The sequence below is a fragment of the Engystomops pustulosus genome, chromosome 7, assembly GCF_040894005.1.
Source record: "Engystomops pustulosus chromosome 7, aEngPut4.maternal, whole genome shotgun sequence".
Lineage (NCBI taxonomy): Eukaryota > Metazoa > Chordata > Amphibia > Anura > Leptodactylidae > Engystomops > Engystomops pustulosus.
In genome coordinates, this window is record NC_092417.1 from 180,803,000 (window position 1) to 180,825,065 (window position 22,066).

Consider the following 22,066-nt stretch of genomic DNA (forward strand, 5'->3'; position numbering starts at 1 on the left):
AAACAGCGTCAACGACTTTGACATTTAACAACCATGAACAATGTCAGCACTGATTGTGGGTGTACGTGATGTCTTTGGGACTATTGTGGTTCTGTTGGGATGTCAATTGATTTACTGGCCCAAAACATCCTGCAAACTTTCTACAACTTAGTTTTCCATCTAAGGCCCCATGCACATGAATGGGAAATTTCAGCTGTATTCAACCCATACTGTACCGGGTGCATACAGGTAGTATATAGCCAAATTCATTGCAACGGGCAGTATGTCCATCCGTATGAATTCACTGTACTGTGCTATCAACGGGTAAGACATCGAGCTTTCTCTTTTCCTGTACAAACTCCTCTCTTGGAAAGCGGCGTGGTGAGCAGTGCTCCTCCCTCCCCTTCTTCAGCCTATCGTATGCTACATTGTGTGCATGAAGCCTAATTCTTAAGCTCAAATGTGAACTTAGCCTTTGAGGACATAGGACACAATGATGGAGATTGTCATTTACAGGGGAATAATTTATTCACAATAAAAGAGAAAAATCTTTTTCTAAGTGAAAACAAATCACTGCTCTGAAATACATGAATAATATCCGATTATTACAGGAAATAACACAAACCTACACAAAAAGTGAGATAAATCCCGAGGCTCCTCCGGATCAGTGATGTGATATAGGATGTTTATGTTCTAGTATATATTTTCTTGTATTTAGCTCAGGCTTGAACAGAATTATATAACATTTTGGGAGGAATATACATCCCAGCAGTCCAGCGTTAGAGGTCAGGATGGCAAATATCTCCACAGCCACCATGTATTTCCCTCTGGTGCTGAGATAAGCCGGGATCATGGCGATCCAGACACTGCAGAACACCAGCATGCTGAAGGTGATGTACTTGGCCTCATTAAAACTGTCCGGTAATGTCCTGGCTAAGAAAGCTGTAATAAAACTAACCGCAGCCAGAACCCCCATATAACCCAGGACAGAGTAGAACCAAAGATCTGACCCTTCATTACACTGAACTACGACCTTCTCCTTATAAGAGTGTGTGTCCAGCTCCTGGAAGGGAGGAGAGAGGGTCACCCAACTCATACAGAGGACAACCTGGACCGAGGAGCAGATCAGGAGCACACAATTAGGGAGTCTCACTCCAGTCCATGTTCTCCACACACTTCCAGGCCTGGTGGCTTTGAAGGCGATGTAAACCATGATGGTCTTGGCCAACAATGAGGAGATGGACACTGAGAGGAATATTCCAGTAGAGATCTGACGTAACATGCAGGTTATATCCACAGGACGACCGAGGAAGAAGAAGACACAGAGGAAGCTCAGCATGATGGAGACCAGGAGAACAAAGCTCAGGTTCTTGTTATTGGACTTTACTACTGGGGTATCTTTATATCTAATAAAAATCCCCAATATTACTGCAGCTGATGTGAGAAGTAAGATGGATCCTGACAGAACAATCACTGATATGACATCATTACAAAATGAGAGAAATTCCACCAGTTTGGAGATGCATTGAGTCTTGTTCTGATTTGGCCACTCATGGTCAAGACAACTCCTGCAGTTTTTACTGTCTATGGAAGAAAAAAACAAGTGTTATTCAATAATAATGGTAACAATAATGCAGCCCCTGAATCGGTGGAACAAACAGTTTTTGTTTGCTGTGGTGCAAGCCTCCTGACTAGAGATGAGCGAACATGCTCGTCCGAGCTTGATGCTCGGTCGAGCATTAGCGTACTCGAAACTGCTCGTTGCTCGGACGAATACTTCGCCCGCTCGAGAAAATGGCAGCTCCCGCCGTTTTGCTTTTTGGCGGCCAGAAACAGAGCCAATCACAAGCCAGGAGACTCTGCACTCCACCCAGCATGACGTGGTACCCTTACACGTCGATAGCAGTGGTTGGCTGGCCAGATCAGGTGACCCTGGGATAGACTAGCCGCTGCCCGCGCTGCTCGGATCATTCTGTGTCTGGATGCCGCTAGGGAGAGAGCTGCTGCTGGTCAGGGAAAGCGTTAGGCTGTTCTATTAGAATAGTGTTAGGCAGGAGTGATTCAACAAGAACCCAACAGCCCTTCTTAGGGCTACAATAACGTTCTACTTTTTTTTTTTTTTATTTGCATCTAGTACCATTTTGTGAGGAATTAGCAGGGGGACTTGCTACCGTTGTGTTTAGCTCTTAGTGGCACACATATCCACCTCAAACACCAAAGTGGGAAAATTTAGTAGGGGTTGGATTTCAATTAGGCACAGTCTGCCATTTTTCCTTTTTTATTTTACGTTTATTTTGTTTAATAACTCAGTGTCATCTCATCTGGCATAGTAGTGTGCTTTCATACTTGGCTAGAAAATAGCCATAGGAGAATCCAAACGGCTTACTTGCGCCTACAGTAGCGTTATATATTTGATTTCTGGTTGATCTGCTGGTGGCTGTACTTGCTGCAGTGCATCTACTAGCCAATTGTGAGCAATTTGTAGTGAGACTTGCGACCGCTGTGTTTTGCGCTTAGTGACGCACATATCCATTGCAAAGACCGAAGTGGGAAAATTTAGTAGGGGTTGGATTTCAATTAGGCACAGTCTGCCATTTGTCCTTTTTTATTTTACGTTTATTTTGTTTAATAACTCAGCGTCATCTCATCTGGCATAGTAGTGTGCTTTCATACTTGGCTAGAAAATAGCCATAGGAGAATCCAAACGGCTTACTTATGCCTACAGTAGCGTTATATATTTGATTTCTGGTTGATCTGCTGGTGGCTGTACTTGCTGCAGTGCATCTACTAGCGAATTGTGAGCAATTTGTAGTGAGACTTGCGACCGCTGTGTTTTGCGCTTAGTGACGCACATATCCATTGCAAAGACCGAAGTGGGAAAATTTAGTAGGGGTTGGATTTCAATTAGGCACAGTCTGCCATTTGTCCTTTTTTATTTTACGTTTATTTTGTTTAATAACTCAGCGTCATCTCATCTGGCATAGTAGTGTGCTTTCATACTTGGCTAGAAAATAGCCATAGGAGAATCCAAACGGCTTACTTACGCCTACAGTAGCGTTATATATTTGATTTCTGGTTGATCTGCTGGTGGCTGTACTTGCTGCAGTGCATCTACTAGCCAATTGTGAGCAATTTGTAGTGAGACTTGCGACCGCTGTGTTTTGCGCTTAGTGACGCACATATCCATTGCAAAGACCGAAGTGGGAAAATTTAGTAGGGGTTGGATTTCAATTCGGCACAGTCTGCCATTTGTCCTTTTTTATTTTACGTTTATTTTGTTTAATAACTCAGCGTCATCTCATCTGGCATAGTAGTGTGCTTTCATACTTGGCTAGAAAATAGCCATAGCAATAGGATAGCATCGTTTGGTTTTAAAAACTCAAAAACACAAAAAAAAGTTAAAAAAAAATTAAAGCTATAACTCTCATTTTAAAAATGTTTAACCCGAGGGCTAGGGGTAGAGGACGAGGGCGGGGACGTGGGCGTCCAACTACTGCAGGGGTCAGAGGCCGTGGTCCTTGCCGGGGTGAGACACCACCTGCTTATGAGGGAGCAGGGGAACGCCGCAGAGCTACACTCCCTAGGTTCATGTCTGAAGTTACTGGGACTCGTGGTAGAGCACTGTTGAGGCCAGAACAGTGCGAACAGGTGATGTCGTGGATTGCTGACAATGCTTCGAGCAATTTGTCCACCAGTCAGTCTTCCACGCAGTCCACTCATGTCACCGAATTCGCCACTCCTCCAGCTCCTGCACCTCAGCCTCCTCCCCCCCAGTCTGCCCCCTCCCAGGAAAATTTGGCATTTGAACCGGCATACTCTGAGGAACTGTTTTCTGGACCCTTCCCACACTCACAAACCACTTGTCCGGTTGCTGCTGAGCAATTTTCAGATGCCCAGGTTTTCCACCAGTCACAGTCTGTGGGTGATGATGACCTTCTTGACGTAGTGGAAGTGTGTAAAGAGGTGTCCGACGATGAGGAGACACGGTTGTCAGACAGTGGGGAAGTTGTTGTCAGGGCAGGAAGTCCGAGGGGGGAGCAGACTGAGGGATCGGAGGATGATGAGGTGACAGACCCAAGCTGGGTTGAGAGGCCGGGTGAACACAGTGCTTCTGAGACGGAGGAGAGTCCTCGACCAGAACAGGTTGGAAGAGGCAGTGGTGGGGCCAGACGGAGAGGCAGGACCAGAGCTGGTGCATCAGCGCCAAATGTGTCAACTAGTGAAGCTCCCGTGGCGAGGGCTCTTGCGGCGAGGGCTAGATCTTCAGAAGTCTGGAGGTTCTTTAGGGAAACACCGGATGACCGACGGACTGTGGTGTGTAACATTTGCCAAACCAGGCTCAGCAGGGGTTCCACCACTACTAGCTTAACTACCACCAGTATGCGCAGGCATATGAATGCTAAACACCCCACTCAGTGGCAACAAGCCCGTTCACCTCCGGCCGTGCACACCACTGCTCCTTCCCCTGTGTCAGCTGATAGTCAGCCCCCTGCCCAGGACCCTGCCACAAAAACCCCATCGTCGCCTCCACGATCCTCCACAGCATCCACCAGCGTTCAGCTCTCCATACCCCAGACGCTGGAGCGGAAACGCAAATATAGTGCAACCCACCCGCACGCCCAAGCCCTTAATGTGCACATCTCCAGATTGCTTAGCCTGGAGATGCTGCCCTATAGGCTAGTAGAAACCGAGGCCTTTCGCAACCTCATGGCGGCGGCCGCCCCTCGGTATTCGGTCCCCAGCCGCCACTACTTTTCCCGATGTGCCGTCCCAGCCCTGCACCAGCACGTGTCAGACAACATCATCCGTGCCCTGACCAACGCCGTTTCTGACAAGGTCCACCTGACCACGGACACGTGGACGAGTGCTGCCGGGCAGGGCCACTATATATCGCTGACGGCACATTGGGTTAACTTGGTGGAGGCTGGGAGCGAGTCTGACCCTGCGGCTGGTCATATACTGCCGACGCCGAGGATTGCGGGGCCTACCTCGGTCCAGGTGTTTCAGGCCTAGTATGCCTCCTCCCACCCCTCCTCCACCTCCTCCTCCGAACTACCATCCGTGGGCACGGCGCCATCAGTCGGTAGCTCTAGGCACAGCAGCAGTGCCGTCGCTAAGCGACAGCAGGCGGTGCTCAAACTGCTGAGCCTAGGCGATAAAAGGCACACCGCCCAAGAGCTATTACAGGGCATCACGGCGCAGACTGATCTGTGGCTGGCACCGCTGAACCTGAAGCCAGGCATGGTTGTGTGTGACAACGGCCGTAACCTGGTGGCGGCTCTGCAACTCGGCAGACTGACACATGTGCCATGCCTGGCCCATGTGTTAAATCTTATAGTTCAGCGTTTCCTCAAGACATACCCCAATCTGTCTGATTTGCTCACGAAGGTGCGCCGCATCTGTGCGCATTTCAGGAAGTCCAGCAAAGATGCTGCCACTCTCAGGGCAGCGCAGCGCCGCCTCCAACTGCCCGCTCACCGACTGTTGTGCGACGTGCCCACGAGGTGGAATTCAACACTGACCATGTTATCCAGAGTTTACCAGCAGCGCCGAGCCATTGTAGACTGCCAGATGTCAACTTCCACCAGAACTGGTAGTCAGGTCAGTCAGCTTCCTCAAGTCTACAATGAGGAGTGGACGTGGATGTCTGATATCTGTCAGGTGCTGAGTAACTTTGAGGAGTCAACACAGATGGTCAGTGGCGATGCCGCCATCATCAGCCTCACCATCCCGCTGCTTGGCCTGTTGAAAAACTCTCTGATCAGCATGAAGTCGGAAGCTTTGCGCTCGTCACAAGAGACGGGGGAAGAAGATTCCCTTGTTGATAGCCAAAGCACCCTCAGGTCTGTTTCTCAGCGCATATCGGAGGAGGTGGAGGTGGAGGAGGATGAGGAGGAAGAGGAGGAGAATGTTGGCGAGACACAAGAGGGGACCATTGTTGAGTCCTTCACTGTTCAGCGTGTATGGGCAGAAGAAGAGGAGTTGGAGGAGTTGGAGGAGGAGGAAATGGACAGTCAGGCCAGTGAGGGGAGTGAATTCTTACGCGTTGGTACTCTGGCGCATATGGCGATTTCATGCTAGGCTGCCTATCCCGTGACCCTCGCGTTCAAAGAATTTATTCCAGCACCGATTACTGGGTGTTCACTCTCCTGGACCCACGGTACAAGCAAAATCTTTCCACTCTCATCCCTGCAGAGGAAAGGAGTGTGAGAATGCATGAATACCAGCAGGCCCTGGTGCACAAGCTGAAACAGTATTTCCCTTCTGACAGCGCTAGCGGCAGAGTGCGTAGTTCAGCGGGACAAGTAGCGAGGGAGAGTAGGCGAGCAGGCAGCTTGTCCAGCACTGGCAAGGGTACGCTTTACAAGGCTTTTGCCAGCTTTATGTCACCCCAGCAAGACACTGTCACCTGTCCCCAGTCTCGGCAGAGTAGGGCTGATCTTTACAGAAAGATGGTGAGGGAGTACGTAGCTGACCATACCATCGTCCTAAATGATCACACAGCTCCCTACAACTACTGGGTTTCAAAGCTGGACATGTGGCACGAACTGGCGCTGTACGCCTTGGAGGTTCTTGCCTGCCCTGCCACTAGCGTCTTGTCCGAGCGGGTTTTCAGTGCAGCTGGTGGCATCATCACCGATAAGCGTACACGCCTGTCGACTGACAGCACTGACAGGCTGACGCTTATTAAGATGAATAAAGCCTGGATTTCTCATAATTTCCAATCTCCACCAGGTGAAGGAAGCTCAACCTGAATAATTGATCCACTCCTCCTCCTCCTCATTTTCCTCCTTCTCCTCCTCTTTGTACAGTAAAGCAGAGGAAACTGGCTATTTTTTGACAGGGCCCACTGGCTCTAGCTATAGTACTTTATGCATTTAATTTTTCTGGAGGGCCACCTACCCGGTCCTCTGTTTTAAACAATTTTTGGGAGTGCCACATACAGGCACTCAATCTATTCAATTTTTCTGGAGGGCCACCTACCTGCTCCTCTGGTTTGAAAATTTTTTTGGACTGCCACATACAGGCACTCAATCTATTCCATTTTACTGGAGGGCCACCTACCTGCTCCTCTGGTTTGAAAATTTTTTGGGACTGCCACATACAGGCACTATCCAAATTAAATTGTCTCCATAGCAGCCTCAACACGTTGTCTCCATTGCTACCTCCAAAAGTCGTCCATATAGCTGCCTCCATACATCGTCCCTTTATCAAACGAGGTGTGTCAGGCAGAAATTTGGGTTGTTTTCATGGATTCCACATCAAAGTTGTTAACTTTGTCGCCACCCTGCTGTGTTATCCACAAAATATACTGGCAAACTTTTATCATTTACCAATATTATTTCAGCGCTTCTTGCGCATCTGTTTACATTCCCCTCACCTGGCATATCCTAAACTTATAAGAACGCTACTACACTTGATCTTATACAAAAGGTTCTTAGAAGTGCTGTTTGGGGAGTAGCCTAGAGACAGGGGCTTGGATTGGCGAAAGCTCGCCTGGCAGCGGAGCGCCAGCTCCATGCGCATCAGCCGCTTCTTGCGCATCTGTTTACATTCCCCTCACCCGCCATATCCCAAACTTATAAGAACGCTACTACACTTAACTTGGTGCAGGCTGGGACCGAGTCTGACCCTGGGGCTGGTCATATACTGGCGACGCAGAGAATTGCGGGGCCTACCTCGGTCCAGGTCTCAAAGGCCTACTATACCTCCTCCCAACCCTCCTCCTCCTCCGAATTACCATCCGTGGGCATGGCGCCATCAGTCGGTAGCTCTAGGCACAGCAGCAGTGCCGTCGCTAAGCGACAGCAGGCGGTGCTCAAACTGCTGAGCCTAGGCGATAAAAGGCACACCGCCCAAGAGCTATTACAGGGCATTCCACATCAAACTTGTTAACTTTGTCGCCACCCTGCTGTGTAATCCACAAAATATACTTGCAAACTTTTATCATTTACCGATATTATTTCAGCGCTTCTTGCGCATCTGTTTACATTCCCCTCACCCGGCATATCCTAAACTTATAAGAACGCTACTACACTTGATCTTATACAAAAGGTTCTTAGAAGTGCTGTTTGGGGAGTAGCCTAGAGACAGGGGCTTGGATTGGCGAAAGCTCGCCTGGCAGCGGAGCGCCAGCTCCATGCCAAGATCCAACTAACATAGTTTTAACTGCAGCACCTTTAATCTACTACTAGTTCACTGCCTCCATACATGGTCCCCTTATCAAACGAGCTGTGTCAGGCAGAATTTTGGGTTGTTTTCATGGCTTCCATGTTAACTTTGTCGCCACCCTGCTGTGTAATCCACAAAATATACTGGCAAACTTTTATCATGTACCGATATTATTTGAGCGCTTCTTGCTCACCTCCTTTGGTTCCTCTCTGCCACCCATTGGTTTGAAGCCTGAGTCCATTTAGGGTATGTCGCCATGCCACTCTCTAGCCTGCTGCCGCTGCCTCTGCATGCCGTCCCCTATAGTGTCAGGGTCAATTTTTGCATGTTTTAGATGCTATCTAGCTTCATTCGGTCACTCTGTCATGGCCATGCTGTTGCCCATAATTTTGGCATAATGGTGCGATTATGCAGCCTCAGAGGCATCCATGCATGCTGCCCCTGCTGTTTCCTGTCCATTTCCGTGGTGTTTCCATCCTTTTCTGAGGTTCCCAGGTGTTTGGCCAAGCTTCCCTGTGCAGAGCCTTGGTCCCCTTGAAAAATGCTCGAGTCTCCCATTGACTTCAATGGGGTTCGTTATTCGAGACGAGCACTCGAGCATCGGGAAAAGTTCGTCTTGAATAACGAGTACCCGAGCATTTTAGTGCTCGCTCATCTCTACTCCTGACCCATCTTCTCGGGCCGATTCACCCTGTGAAGTAAATGGTCTTGATTCCCCTTTACCCCAGTGTAGTGTGCAGGGGGAAGGTGCACTGTTTGTGGGAGCATAAGAGCAGAATGTAGACTGGACAGAGCAGACATGATGGAGCTGCTTCCTGTTATCACTGAGCAGAGAGGGAGGAGCCTACTGCATAACCCCACCCACTCACCATTTCCTAAGGGTGGGAGAGACAGAAAAAAGAGAATGTTCGGAATTTTGGAAACTAAACTAGTGACGTGCTGGCTCCAAACCAGCCGGCATGATATCTTTGAGAAAATCTACCTGTTTCATTGGATATCTCTCCTTCTGGACATGGTGCACAATGGTAACAGCAGGGATATATTGTAGTTCCCCGGACCTTTCGGTTTCCTGGTTGACAACTTTCAGAACAATGAGACTTTGGGATCTGATAATAAAAAATATAGAAAAAAGTTACAAAACCTTCCTCTAACGATTTCAATCAGCTGCAGGGCTCTCGTCAGTTCATTTCACCAGAAAAACACAGTAGCCAGGCAGCACTCCTTACAAATGATTTCTTTATTCCACCATTATAAAAAAGCGACGTTTCGCCCTCTCTATGAAGGCATCATCAAGCTTATCATGGTGAAATAAAGAAATACTATTGTAAAAATTCGATTTTACATCATTTTATTGTGAAATATATATTTATATACATTGGGGCCTATTTACTTACCCGGTCCTGTCGCGATCCCCGATTCGGATGGTCCGACGAAAATGAAGTCCAGCGCGATTCACCAACATTGTGCGCCGATATCTGGCATGTGTCGCTTCCCCGTTCAGGTCCCCATTCCTGGAGTTCATCTTCTTCTTCCTGGTGCATGTAAGTACATTGTCTGTGTATAATGCGCTGTGAGGGGAGTCACTAAGATCAAGGGTCCGACATACTGCATGTGTCGCTTCCCCGCTCAGGTCCCCGGAGTTCACCTTTTTCCTCCTGCTGCATGTAAGTGCATTGTCTGCGTATAATGCGCTCTGCGGGGAGTCACGAAGATCGTGTGTCCAATTTTCTGCATGTGTCGCTTCCCCGCTCAGGTCCCCGGAGTTCACCTTCTTCTTCCTGGTTTATCTAAGTGCATTGTCCGTGTATAATGCGCTGTGCGGGGAGTCACTAAGATCCTGCGCCCGATATCCTGCATGTGTCACTTCCCCGCTCAGGTCCCCGGAGTTCACCTTCTTCTTCGTGGTGCATGTAAGTGCATTGTCCGTGTATAATGTGCTGTGCGGGGAGTCACTAAGATCCTGCATCCAATATCCTGCATGTGTCACTTCCCTGCTCAGGTCCTCGGAGTTCACCTTCTTCTTCCTGGTGCATGTAAGTGCAGTGTCCGTGTATAATGCGCTGTGCGGGGAGTCACTATGATCCTGCGCCCGATATCCTGCATGTGTCGCTTCCCCGCTCAGGTCCCTGGAGTTCACCTTCTTCTTCCTGGTGCATGTAAGTGCATTGTCCGTGTATAATGCGCTGTGCGGGGAGTCACTAAGATCCTGCGCCCGATATCCTGCATGTGTCACTTCCCCGCTCAGGTCCCTGGAGTTCACCTTCTTCTTCCTGGTGCATGTAAGTGCATTGTCCATGTATAATGCGCTGTGCGGGGAGTCACTAAGATCGTGCCCCGATATCCTGCATGTGTCTCTTCCCCGCTCAGGTCCCCGGAGTTCACCTTCTTCCTGGTGCATGTAAGTGCATTGTCCATGTATAATGCGCTGTGCGAGGAGTCACTAAGATCCTGCGCCCGATATCCTGCATGTGTGGCTTCCCCGCTCAGGTCCCCAGAGTTCACCTTCTTCTTCCTGGTGCATGTAAGTACATTGTGCGTGTATAATGTGCAGTGCGGGGAGTCACTAAGAGCGTGCGTCCGATATCCTGCATGTGTCGCTTCCCCGCTCAGGTCCCTGGAGTTTGCCTTCTTCTTCCTGGTGCATGTAAGTGCATTGTCTGTGTATAATGCACTCTGCCGCCATTCACTAAGATCCTGCACCCGATATCCTGCATGTGTCGCTTCCCCGCTCAGGTCCCCGGAGTTTACCTTCTTCTTCCTGGTGCATGTAAGTGCATTGTCCGTGTATAATGCGCTGTGCGAGGAGTCACTAAGATGCTGCTCCTGATATCCTGCATGTGTCGCTTCCCCGCTCAGGTCCCCGGAGTTCACCTTCTTCTTCCTGGTGCATGTAAGTGCTTGGCTTGCAACACAATTTGCGATGTTAAATCCTGTGCGTTGTCCAAATACGTTGGATCGTCCAATGGCCCGCCCCCGATTTGTTTAGGCAAAATCCGATTGCGTGCGCAAAAACCCCTTTCTAAATGCGGCGCACATCTTTAATCGTTGGGTTTTCCAACGGTAGTGTGGACCGCGCACTGGATTGATCTGGATTTATCACCTTCGTACTTTACAGCCGCAAGGTCTAAACATAGCGGCATATTTATCAGACCCTCATTGCTAGCACTTGCGATTATTTGCCCTAATCCGGCACCTTCTCGCCGGTGGTGCATGAAGTAGCCCTGCCTGGCGTAGAATAAACACTGCGCAGCAGCCTGCCCGATACATCAAAAGGCGGAAGCCTCTTGATGTATCCCGATGCAAAAATGCACGAGCGCCGGCGTATGATAAATATCTGATAGACTTCGAAATGAAGAGCTTTTTGATTCACATTAACTGTGGATAAGAGCAGAATCTCATTTTTTTAAATTTATCTGATAGAGAACTGAAAATGGAGAAATATGGGACCTCACATTTTCTGATTGGTGCATACAATCTTGTCGGACCTGAATCAAAACCCTTTGGTCAGATAACTAGGAGTGGCTACCTTGCTCTGTTTTTGGCTAAAAAATTACGTCAGGAATGTGGGTGCGTTCCAATCCTTTTTGGGGATTGGATTTAAAATCTATAATGAAAATATATTGACATGTCCTCCATATAACTCTGGAATGAAGCGATCAATGGAATTATGAACATTACTAATGACTTTGTGCACTGTATATGAAATTTATGGAAGGAGAAATTAATTTTATATGGGATGCAAATTTTATCTTTTCCTTTGTGGAAACCTGAAAAAGATGGGTCATAAAATGAAGATAAGATCAGGAGAATAATGCGTAAGACCCAATAAGGGCCTGGTGGTTGAATGTTTTTGTAACTTTTATATATTTTAATGCATTGCGTGAAATAATAATGTACGTGGATTTAAACGCCGGGGATTATGTCAACATCACGCATCGGAAGAAGCCGGAAGAGGCAAACCTTGGTCGGGTGAAGTGTTTGACGTTTTTTTTATAACTATATGCACATTTTAAAGGTTGTATCGTGAGTATAGTGCCATACTTGGGTGATCAGAACTATCCGTCCACTTCTCTATGCCGGCTCTATAACTGACTTTTGGACTCTTTTTGAGGAACGAGAAAAGGAAAAAGGGATCACCAACGATTCTTCTATTGCTGTCCTGAAGGGGTTGGTGAGATTGTTCTTTGGAACATTGGGGCTCATTTACTAAGGGTCCGCGGACCGCATTTTCCCCGTTTCAACGATTAACTTTTTGCGCTGCATTTAATAGGGGATTTTGGCGCACGCGATCAGATTTTGTCCGACTTTCATGCGATGCAAATCGGGGGTCATGGCCGTCGGACAACCCGACGGATTTGGACTATGCGCAGGATTTAAAATTCAAATTGTGTCACTGGGAAGAAGAAGGTGGACTCCAGCGGACTTCGGCGGGGAAGCGACAGATGCAGGAAATTGGGCGGGCGAGCTACGTGAATCGGGCCGGACTTCATCCTCGTCAGACCGTTTGGATCGGGGATCGCAACAGACCTGGTTAAGTAAATTTTCCCCAGTATGATTGGCGTCTTGATGTACGAGTGGCGCACTGATTTTTAAACGGTTTTTATAGTGGATTGTTGGCATTTGTGGGAGCGTGCCTTGCCAGAAGCTCCTGCACTCTTTTTCTTTATACTTCCAGGGGATATGCATTACAAAAAAGGAATAATACACAAGCTTTGCCCACACTGCCTGGAGGAGCCACAAGTAGCTTCAGGGAGTGTTAGAGCATTGGGTTGTGAATAGAGATGAGCGAGTATACTCGTCCGAGCTTGATGCTCGTTCGAGTATTAAGGTACTCGAAACGGCTCGTTGCTCGGACGAGTATTTCCCCTGCTCGAGATCGAGCATTTAATTAAAAAAACACAGTGAAGAACAATGAAGAATAGAATAAAAACAGTGACCACAGGATCATTTAAGTGAAAAAGACAGTGAAGAACACAGTGAAGAATAGATTACAGATGTTCGGCACATCTGCTTACTTGTCGGAAGATACGCGCGGAACGGCAGCAGGGAGACATCAAGCAGCGGGGAGACATCAAGCAGCAGGGAGACATCGGGCAGCACGGGGGAGACAGACATCGGGCAGCACGGGGGAGACAGACATCGGGCAGCACGGGGGAGACAGACATCGGGCAGCACGGGGGAGACAGACATCGGGGCGCCCGGGGGACACAGACATCGGGCAGCACGGGGGACACAGACATCGGGCAGCACGGGGGAGACAGACATCGGGCAGCACGGGGGAGACAGACATCGGGCAGCACGGGGGAGACAGACATCGGGCAGCACGGGGGAGACAGACATCGGGAAGCACGGGGGAGACAGACATCGGGCAGCACGGGGGAGACAGACATCGGGCAGCACGGGGGAGACAGACATCGGGGCGCCCGGGGGACACAGACATCGGGCAGCACGGGGGACACAGACATCGGGCAGCACGGGGGAGACAGACATCGGGCAGCACGGGGGAGACAGACATCGGGCAGCACGAGGGAGACATACATCGGGCAGCACGGGGGAGACAGACATCGGGAAGCACGGGGGAGACAGACATCGGGCAGCACGGGGGAGACAGACATCGGGCAGCACGGGGGACACAGACATCGGGCAGCACGGGGGACACAGACATCGGGCAGCACGGGGGACACAGACATCGGGCAGCACGGGGGACACAGACATCGGGCAGCACGGGGGACACAGACATCGGGCAGCACGGGGGACACAGACATCGGGCAGCATGGGGGACACAGACATCGGGCAGCACGGGGGAGACAGCCATCGGGCAGCACGGGGGATACAGACATCGGGCAGCACGGGGGAGACAGACATCGGGCAGCACGGGGGAGACAGACATCGGGCAGCACGGGGGAGACAGACATCGGGCAGCACGGGGGAGACAGACATCGGGCAGCACGGGGGAGACAGACATCGGGCAGCACGGGGGAGACAGACATCGGGAAGCACGGGGGAGACAGACATCGGGCAGCACGGGGGAGACAGACATCGGGCAGCACGGGGGAGACAGACATCGGGGCGCCCGGGGGACACAGACATCGGGCAGCACGGGGGACACAGACATCGGGCAGCACGGGGGAGACAGACATCGGGCAGCACGGGGGAGACAGACATCGGGCAGCACGAGGGAGACATACATCGGGCAGCACGGGGGAGACAGACATCGGGAAGCACGAGGGAGACAGACATCGGGCAGCACGGGGGAGACAGACATCGGGCAGCACGGGGGACACAGACATCGGGCAGCACGGGGGACACAGACATCGGGCAGCACGGGGGACACAGACATCGGGCAGCACGGGGGACACAGACATCGGGCAGCACGGGGGACACAGACATCGGGCAGCACGGGGGACACAGACATCGGGCAGCATGGGGGACACAGACATCGGGCAGCACGGGGGAGACAGCCATCGGGCAGCACGGGGGATACAGACATCGGGCAGCACGGGGGAGACAGCCATCGGGCAGCACGGGGGAGACAGACATCGGGCAGCACGGGGGAGACAGACATCGGGCAGCACGGGGGAGACAGACATCGGGCAGCACGGGGGAGACAGACATCGGGCAGCACGGGGGAGACAGACATCGGGCAGCACGGGGAGACTTCAGTGGAAGAAGAGGAGCGGATCCCGGGACAGCGAATCACCCCGACAAGTAAGCAGATGTGCAGAACATCTGTAATCTATTCTTCACTGTGTTTTTCACTGCGTTTTCACTTAAATCATCCTGTGTTCACTGTTTTTATTCTATTCTTCACTGTTCTTCACATCTGTTAACTTGTCGGGAGATAATATACGCACGGAACAGTGAAGAATAGATTGCAGATGTTTGCATACATCTGCTAACTTATCAGAAGACATTCTTTTTCAATTAAATAACACATTTTATTCCTGAACCATGGTCCCTTTGAAAAATGCTCGAGTCTCCCATTGACTTCAATGGGACTCGTTATTCGAGACGAGCACTCGAGCATCTGGAAAAGTTCGTCTCGAATAACGAGCACCCGAGCATTTTAGTGCTCGCTCATCTCTAGTTGTGAACCCACTGTGCTATCCAACTGGTTTGGCTTTAGGCCACAGACTAAGGGCATTATCTCTGGACCTTTCTGGTATCCACCCTTTTATTGCAAGGCCTCTAGCTCTTATGGTGTGAATAGCAGCTGGCCCAGCGGGCACAGAGACACTGGTACGTGCCAAGGGATCAGGCAGAGCGGGAGGTCAGAGTCAGTTCAGAGTCAAGGCAGGCAGCATACAAGCAGAAACATAGACAAGCAAAGGGTCGTGGCAATCAGCACATGTTCAGGTAACAAGCCGGGGTCAGATACCAGGGAACACAGAGTAGAAACAGACTCAAAAGACGAGCCAGTGTCACACACAGGAAGACAAGCAGAATGAGATAACATACATCAAAGGCACAAGCCACAAAGGAAGCAGCAGGGCATTTATAAAACAGCGAATTGCCAGCGCCAATTGGCGGTGGGCTGGCCTTTTAAACCTCCGTAAGCCGGAGCGTGCACGCCTTAGGAGGCGGGTATGCACGCACCAGAATACAGGAAGCAGTGCAGGACTGCAGGAAGGTGAGTCAGCCTGGGGCACAGACAGGCACACGGTGCACCTGCAGGAGCACCTATGACCATGTATCATTATTTTATTGAAACACAGTGCTAGCTAAAGGATTTTACAGTACACAATCAAGTGCACGCAGGCGCGCATACAGTCACAATACTGATAAGGGAAGAATAGGCAGCAGAGCACCAGAAGATCTTTTAATGTCCCCAGGTCAGTTTCTCCTGTGAGTTCCTCCATTCTTTGAAGAGTGAAAATCTCAGTGACCCAATCAGAAATGGAATGAGATTGTGTGGCTTTACATAACCTGGGGAACAGTGATCTAGCACCCATCAGCAGCTAACCAGTAAGGGAGCACTTGGCCCTGATGAATTTAGCCCTTGGTCCTGGCATTTGTCCTCTTTAATCTTGAAACGCCGGGATCACTTAAAAAAAAAAGACTTATAAAAAGCAGCGAGAATCGCCGGGTAATGATGTCTGCTGATTATTCACTCCTCTCACAACCAGATGATGTCATACGAGAGGTGTGAATATTTAGTAGCCTGGATCACCGATCAAGACAAGCACTAGGATCAAGATGAAGAGGATTATTATTATTATTTTTTTTTGCTTTTATTGAGTGGAAGGTTTCCTTTAATGGTTTCCAACTTTACTTTGGGGTCAGGGAGATAATTGGCCATAGTTATGGTCTAGGGTGGAGTTCATCTAAACCAAGTTGGTCCTAGAGGAGAGACTTGTTCCGCCTCCAATCCTTGACTCAATGGGGGTCATTTACTAAGGGCCCGATTCGCGTTTTCCCGACGTGTTACCCGAATATTTCCGATTTGCGCCGCTTGTAAATGAATTGCCCCGGGATTGTGGCGCACGCGATCGGATTGTGGCGCATTGGGGCCGGCATGCGCGCGACAGAAATCGGGGGGCGTGGCCGAACGAAAACCCGACGTATTCGGAAAAAACGCCGCATTTAAAAACCGAAAATGTGTCGCTTGGGGAGCGCTCACCTTCACCTTCTATGGGATGGTGCATTCCGGGGCGTTAAGATTATTTTCGGCGCTGCAGCGCCACCTGGTGGACGGCGGAGGAACTACCATCTTAAATACCAGCCGGACCCGAATCCTGTGCAGAGAACGCGCCGCTGGATCGCGAATGGGCCGGGTAAGTAAATGTGCCCCAATATATATAAATTACTGCAGGCGCCACTAAAACTAATAAAGTTACGCAAAGTCAGACGAGCTTGAATAAACAATGGGGCACATTCACTAAGGGTCCGCGGAGCGTATTTCTGTCAGTTTTCCAACGATTTCCGTTTTGCGCCGCATTTAACAGGGGATTTTGGTGCACGCGATCGGATTTTGGCGCATCAGCACTGGCATGCACTGGCATGACTGTTGGACAACCTGACGGATAACGTGTGGGATTTAACATTTTGAATTGTGTCGCAAGACATGCACTTACAAGCACCTGGAAGAAGAAAGTGAACTCCGGGGGACCTCGGCGGGGAAGCGACGGATGCAGGAACTCGGGTGTACGAGCTTCATGAATCACGCCGGACTTCATCTTTGTCAGACCATCCGAATCGGGGATCGCGACAGGACCAGGTAAGTAAATTTGCCCCAATATGACAATAACTAATAAATCAAAATTTACCTATACTTTATTCAGTAGGGACCAAAAGTGCCACATTACGGTTTTGAGAAGAGGAGAGCCCCTAAGTGTCCCCAGGAATGGCGAAATGGATGCTGGCCCTGCATCAGTGTTACCTTTTCAAAAGCTATTGGCAAAGCCCCCATTTTTCTTAGGCAACGATCCTAATGACATCATTGACCCAAGGAAAATGGCTGCACACACATCAATTGGCTTTTGAAGGGTATTACCCAAGATCAGTGCCAGAACCAATCCCCATGGTTAACAGTGGTGGTAGTATTCATGTTCAGGTACACAAATCCTGACCAAAAAAACTAAATTTCACAATCCGGTTCCGTGACACCTGGCAAAAGCAAACCGGAAGGTCATCCTTAATCATGAGGAAGTGTAAACCTAAAATTAGCACATTTTTCCTGCATTAGGGAAAGATCTACTCACCTCATTGTTGATGGTTTTCCATGTGATTAAAGTGTTATAGATTATTCCGGTAAAATACTCTGTCTTACAAGACCAGAGTTTGCCCACAGGAATTTTATGCCAAGTTCCGTTTACGATTACATGGTTATGTATGGAATAGTCTGTTGCCAGATCTCCGCACTTATTGATATCAGCAAGTTTCATCTTTCGGTTTATCTATTAATTAGATTTAACGGGTTTCAAAAGTCCAAAGTTATTTCAGTTGTTTTATACTTACAAACACTCGTTCATCCACCCAAAGGCAAAAACCACATTGTAAATGGCAGAAAACAAAGTATCCAAGTACAGGACGGGCTACAGAAGACGGTCACCAGCAATCTGACAGTGGTGGCAGACCTCAATACAGTTTGTACTATGGTACATGGAGACAACTTGCAGGCTGGGTGGGTATTTGCTGCCAAATGTAGTAAACACCCACCTCCACATCCTCTGCTCGTGCACTCTATGACGGCATAACCCTGGGGCTGCGTTAATTAATGGGAGAGGCAGGGTATTTCTTTACTGGAGGGCTGCATGGGGCATTTCCATACTGGGAGAGGCTGCAGTGTATTTAATAACTGAGGGAGGCTGCATGGGGCATATCGTTACTGTGAGAGGCTGCATGGGGCATATCATTACTGTGGGAGGCTGCATGGGGCATATCATTACTGTGGGAGGCTGCATGGGGCATATCATTACTGTGGGAGGCTGCTGGACATTTCATTACTGGGGGGGCTGCATAATGCATTTCATTACAGAAGGAAGATACATGGGGTATATCATTACTGCGGGAGGCTGCTGGATATTTTATTACTTGTAGGGGCTGCTGGGAATTACATTACTAGGGGAGGCTGACTTGGCAATTAATTAGTTGGGGAGGCTGCATGTGGCATATAATTACTAGGGGAGGCAGCATAGGGCATAAAATTTCTGGGGGAGGCTGCATTTAGCATATAATTACTGGGGGGGGCTGCATGTGGCATATCATTACTGTGGGAGGCTGCATGGGGCATATCATTACTGTGGGAGGCTGCTGGACATTTCATTACTGGGGGGGCTGCATAATGCATTTCATTACAGAAGGAAGATACATGGGGTATATCATTACTGCGGGAGGCTGCTGGATATTTTATTACTTGTAGGGGCTGCTGGGAATTACATTACTAGGGGAGGCTGACTTGGCAATTAATTGGTTGGGGAGGCTGCATGTGGCATATAATTACTAGGGGAGGCTGCATAGGGCATAAAATTTCTGGGGGAGGCTGCATTTAGCATATAATTACTGGGGGGGGGGGGCTGCATGTGGCATGTAATTACTGGGGGGGTTGCATAGGGCATATAATTTCTGGGGGAGGCCGCATTTAGCATTAAATTACTGGGGAAGGCTGCATGTTGCATGTAATTACTGGGGGAGGCTGCATAGGGCATATAATTTCTGGGGGAGACCGCATGTTGAATCTAATTACAGGGGGAGGCTACATAGGGCATATGATTTCTGGGGTAGGCTGCATGTAGCATATAATTACTAGGGGAGGCTGCATGTAGCATATAATTACTAGGGGAGGCTGCATGTGGCATGTCATTTTAGGGGGAGGCTGCATGTGGCATATAATTACTAGGGGAGGCTGCATGTGGCATGTCATTTTAGGGGGAGGCTGCATGTGGCATATAATTACTAGGGGAGGCTGCATGTGGCATGTCATTTTAGGGGGAGGCTGCATGTGGCATATAATTACTGGGGGAGGCTGCACTGGGAATACCATTACTGAAGGAGACTACTTGGGGCTTATCATTACTGGGGGAGGCAGCATGGGGAATATAATTACTGGGGGAGGCTGCACTGGGAATACCATTACTGGAGGAGACTGCTTGGGGCTTATCATTACTGGGGGAGGCAGCATGGGGCATATGATTACAGGGGGAGGCTGCACTGGGAATACCATTACTGGAGGAGACTGCTTGGGGCTTATCATTACTGGGGGAGGCAGCATGGGGCATATGATTACAGGGGGAGGCTGCATGGGGCATATAATTACAGGGGGAGGCTGCATGTAGCATATAATTACTGGGGGAGGCTGCATGTGGCATGTCATTTTAGGGGGAGGCTGCATGTGGCATATAATTACTGGGGGAGGCTGCACTGGGAATACCATTACTGAAGGAGACTACTTGGGGCTTATCATTACTGGGGGAGGCAGCATGGGGCATATAATTACTGGGGGAGGCTGCACTGGGAATACCATTACTGGAGGAGACTGCTTGGGACTTATCATTACTGGGGGAGGCAGCATGGGGCATATGATTACAGGGGGAGGCTGCATGGGGCATATAATTACAGGGGGAGGCTGCATGGGGCATATAATTACAGGGGGAGGCTGCATGGGGCATTTCTTTACTAGGGGAGGCTGTGACCAATGCATTTTTCACTTGAGTCAAAGTTCTCCTAGAATTTTGTGGCAAAATGAGGTGCCTTGGCTTATTCTCAAATATACATTAGCTTTAGTCGATTCCCAAAATGCTTATTCCCAGCAGTGCACTCTGTAATTGAATAGCAAGAAAATGTCTGAGTCACCGCTTTTTTACCATTTTCGGATGAAAATTGGTCCCCACAATGGTAGCCCTGGTAATGTCAGCTAATTTTGGAAAAAAATTAAGTTCATACACCAAACTATGAAAAGTTGGTGGAATCAGGATATGCCAACTGCACTTCACGGCTACATACATGCTGCTACATGAGAGAGACCACTGCTCTTCACTATCTGGTCCTATCACACCACCATTTTCTATTTTTTTTCTAATCTAAAGTAACAAATGTAAAGATGAGTTATAATTAGCTGATCATGGCTCACCTGGTATCTATAAGATGCTTCATTACTGAACCAGTCATGTAGGGACAAGTTTATTGGGTTCAGAGCATTGGCCATAAGTTCTACAGCATTGTACACCGGATCATCCATGTCCTGAGACAGGTCACTCCGGATCCCTCCAATACGTTCCCGACCAGTGCAGTTGTGTAGAGGTGACCCATAAATCTTCTCATATATTTCATCTTTTCCTCTGTCCCCTGATAGGCAGTGAAATGTTGTCATCCACAAATTCTGAAGCAATTTATCATCAGGGTATTTTAAAGGGTAAAAATCATCATAAAAATCTTTGAATTCGGAGGTAATCAATGATGGAGGCTCAAGAGACAAACTGCAATTGAAGATCTTTGGATATTTTTCCATGAGAACGATGTTTGGAGCAAAGGAAGGAGACAAGATCAAGGTGACATTTTGGAGCCACTCAGTCATGGACTCAAATATTATATCATGATAAGTCCCACAGAGGATCACAACCTGGACTGACTGTACCACATTGCTAAAATGTATTTTATACTCTGAATATCTGGTCTGAGATGATGCAAGACTGTTATATACTATAAAGGCCACACAGATGTGATGTTTGTTCAGATAGTAGTATAATAACTGTGACTCCCGAAGTCCACTCTCATTATTAGATGTTATAATTCCAACAAAAGTCCATCCAAAGTATTGGATAAGTCTGGCTACAGAATACAATGTTTCATTATCGTTGAGAATTGTCCGATAAAATGATGGGAAATGTTGTTGGCTGGATAAGAACGGGTCTGAGGCTCCATAACTGATCTATGAGAGAGACACCAACAAGAAAATACCAGCAGTGTATCTACATTTATTTTACAGGGCCAAAAAAATTCTGTTTTTCTGTTACAATAGGAAAAACGTTGTCAGGCTTCTGGGGTAGTGATGCCCCTTGACCACCTCGGACAATGACACCCGTTTTTCACCGGAGCCCGCCACAAAGCAGGTTGGTCTTCTTGGCAGGACGGAAGTCGATCAGAAGGTTGAAACATCAGAAGAATAGCGACCAACGGGCTTACCTAGGGTTGAGACGTTGGGTTGTCTGGAGATACCGGAGTTTGGAGCCGAGGCAAAAGCGGATTTCAACCTTGAGAAGGCTTCTTCAGCCGCCAGAGGCAGGGATTGGCACCCTTCTTGGTGAGTGCCACAATAGGGGATACAAGAGTGGAGAAATGCGGGATAAACTGCCAGTAATAGGTTTGCAAAGCCCAGGAAACTCTGTATGGCACGTAGACCTTCTGGATGCGCCCACTGTAGAACTGCAGATGGTTTAGATGGATACATCTAGAGGCCTCTGTTGGAGATTATATAGCC

The 22,066-nt window shown here is 48.9% G+C and overlaps 1 protein-coding gene across 1 annotated transcript; it reads right to left on the reverse strand.

The window, feature by feature from the left end:
- Nucleotides 1-498: 498 nt before the first annotated feature.
- LOC140070287 (vomeronasal type-2 receptor 26-like) lies at nucleotides 499-21,163 on the reverse strand. The gene is made up of 4 exons (XM_072116640.1): nucleotides 20,720-21,163; nucleotides 17,853-18,047; nucleotides 9,134-9,257; nucleotides 499-1,563 (listed from the first exon to the last, which is right to left on the reverse strand). The coding sequence occupies exons 1-4, from the start codon at nucleotides 21,161-21,163 to the stop codon at nucleotides 644-646; spliced, it is 1,683 nt and encodes a 560-aa protein (XP_071972741.1). The 3' UTR covers nucleotides 499-643.
- Nucleotides 21,164-22,066: the final 903 nt, after the last annotated feature.

What these genes read in the sequence shown, in the direction of transcription:
- LOC140070287 (XM_072116640.1), bottom strand. Translation starts at nt 21,163, where the DNA reads ATGACTGAGTGGCTCCAAAATGTCACCTTGATCTTGTCTCCTTCCTTT. An exon ending in AAGCATCTTATAGATACCAG is followed by an intron (nt 18,048 to 20,719) that starts GTGAGCCATGAT and finishes TCTAATTAATAG; the next exon opens with ATAAACCGAAAGATGAAACT. An exon ending in GGAAAACCATCAACAATGAG is followed by an intron (nt 9,258 to 17,852) that starts GTGAGTAGATCT and finishes TTTTATTATCAG; the next exon opens with ATCCCAAAGTCTCATTGTTC.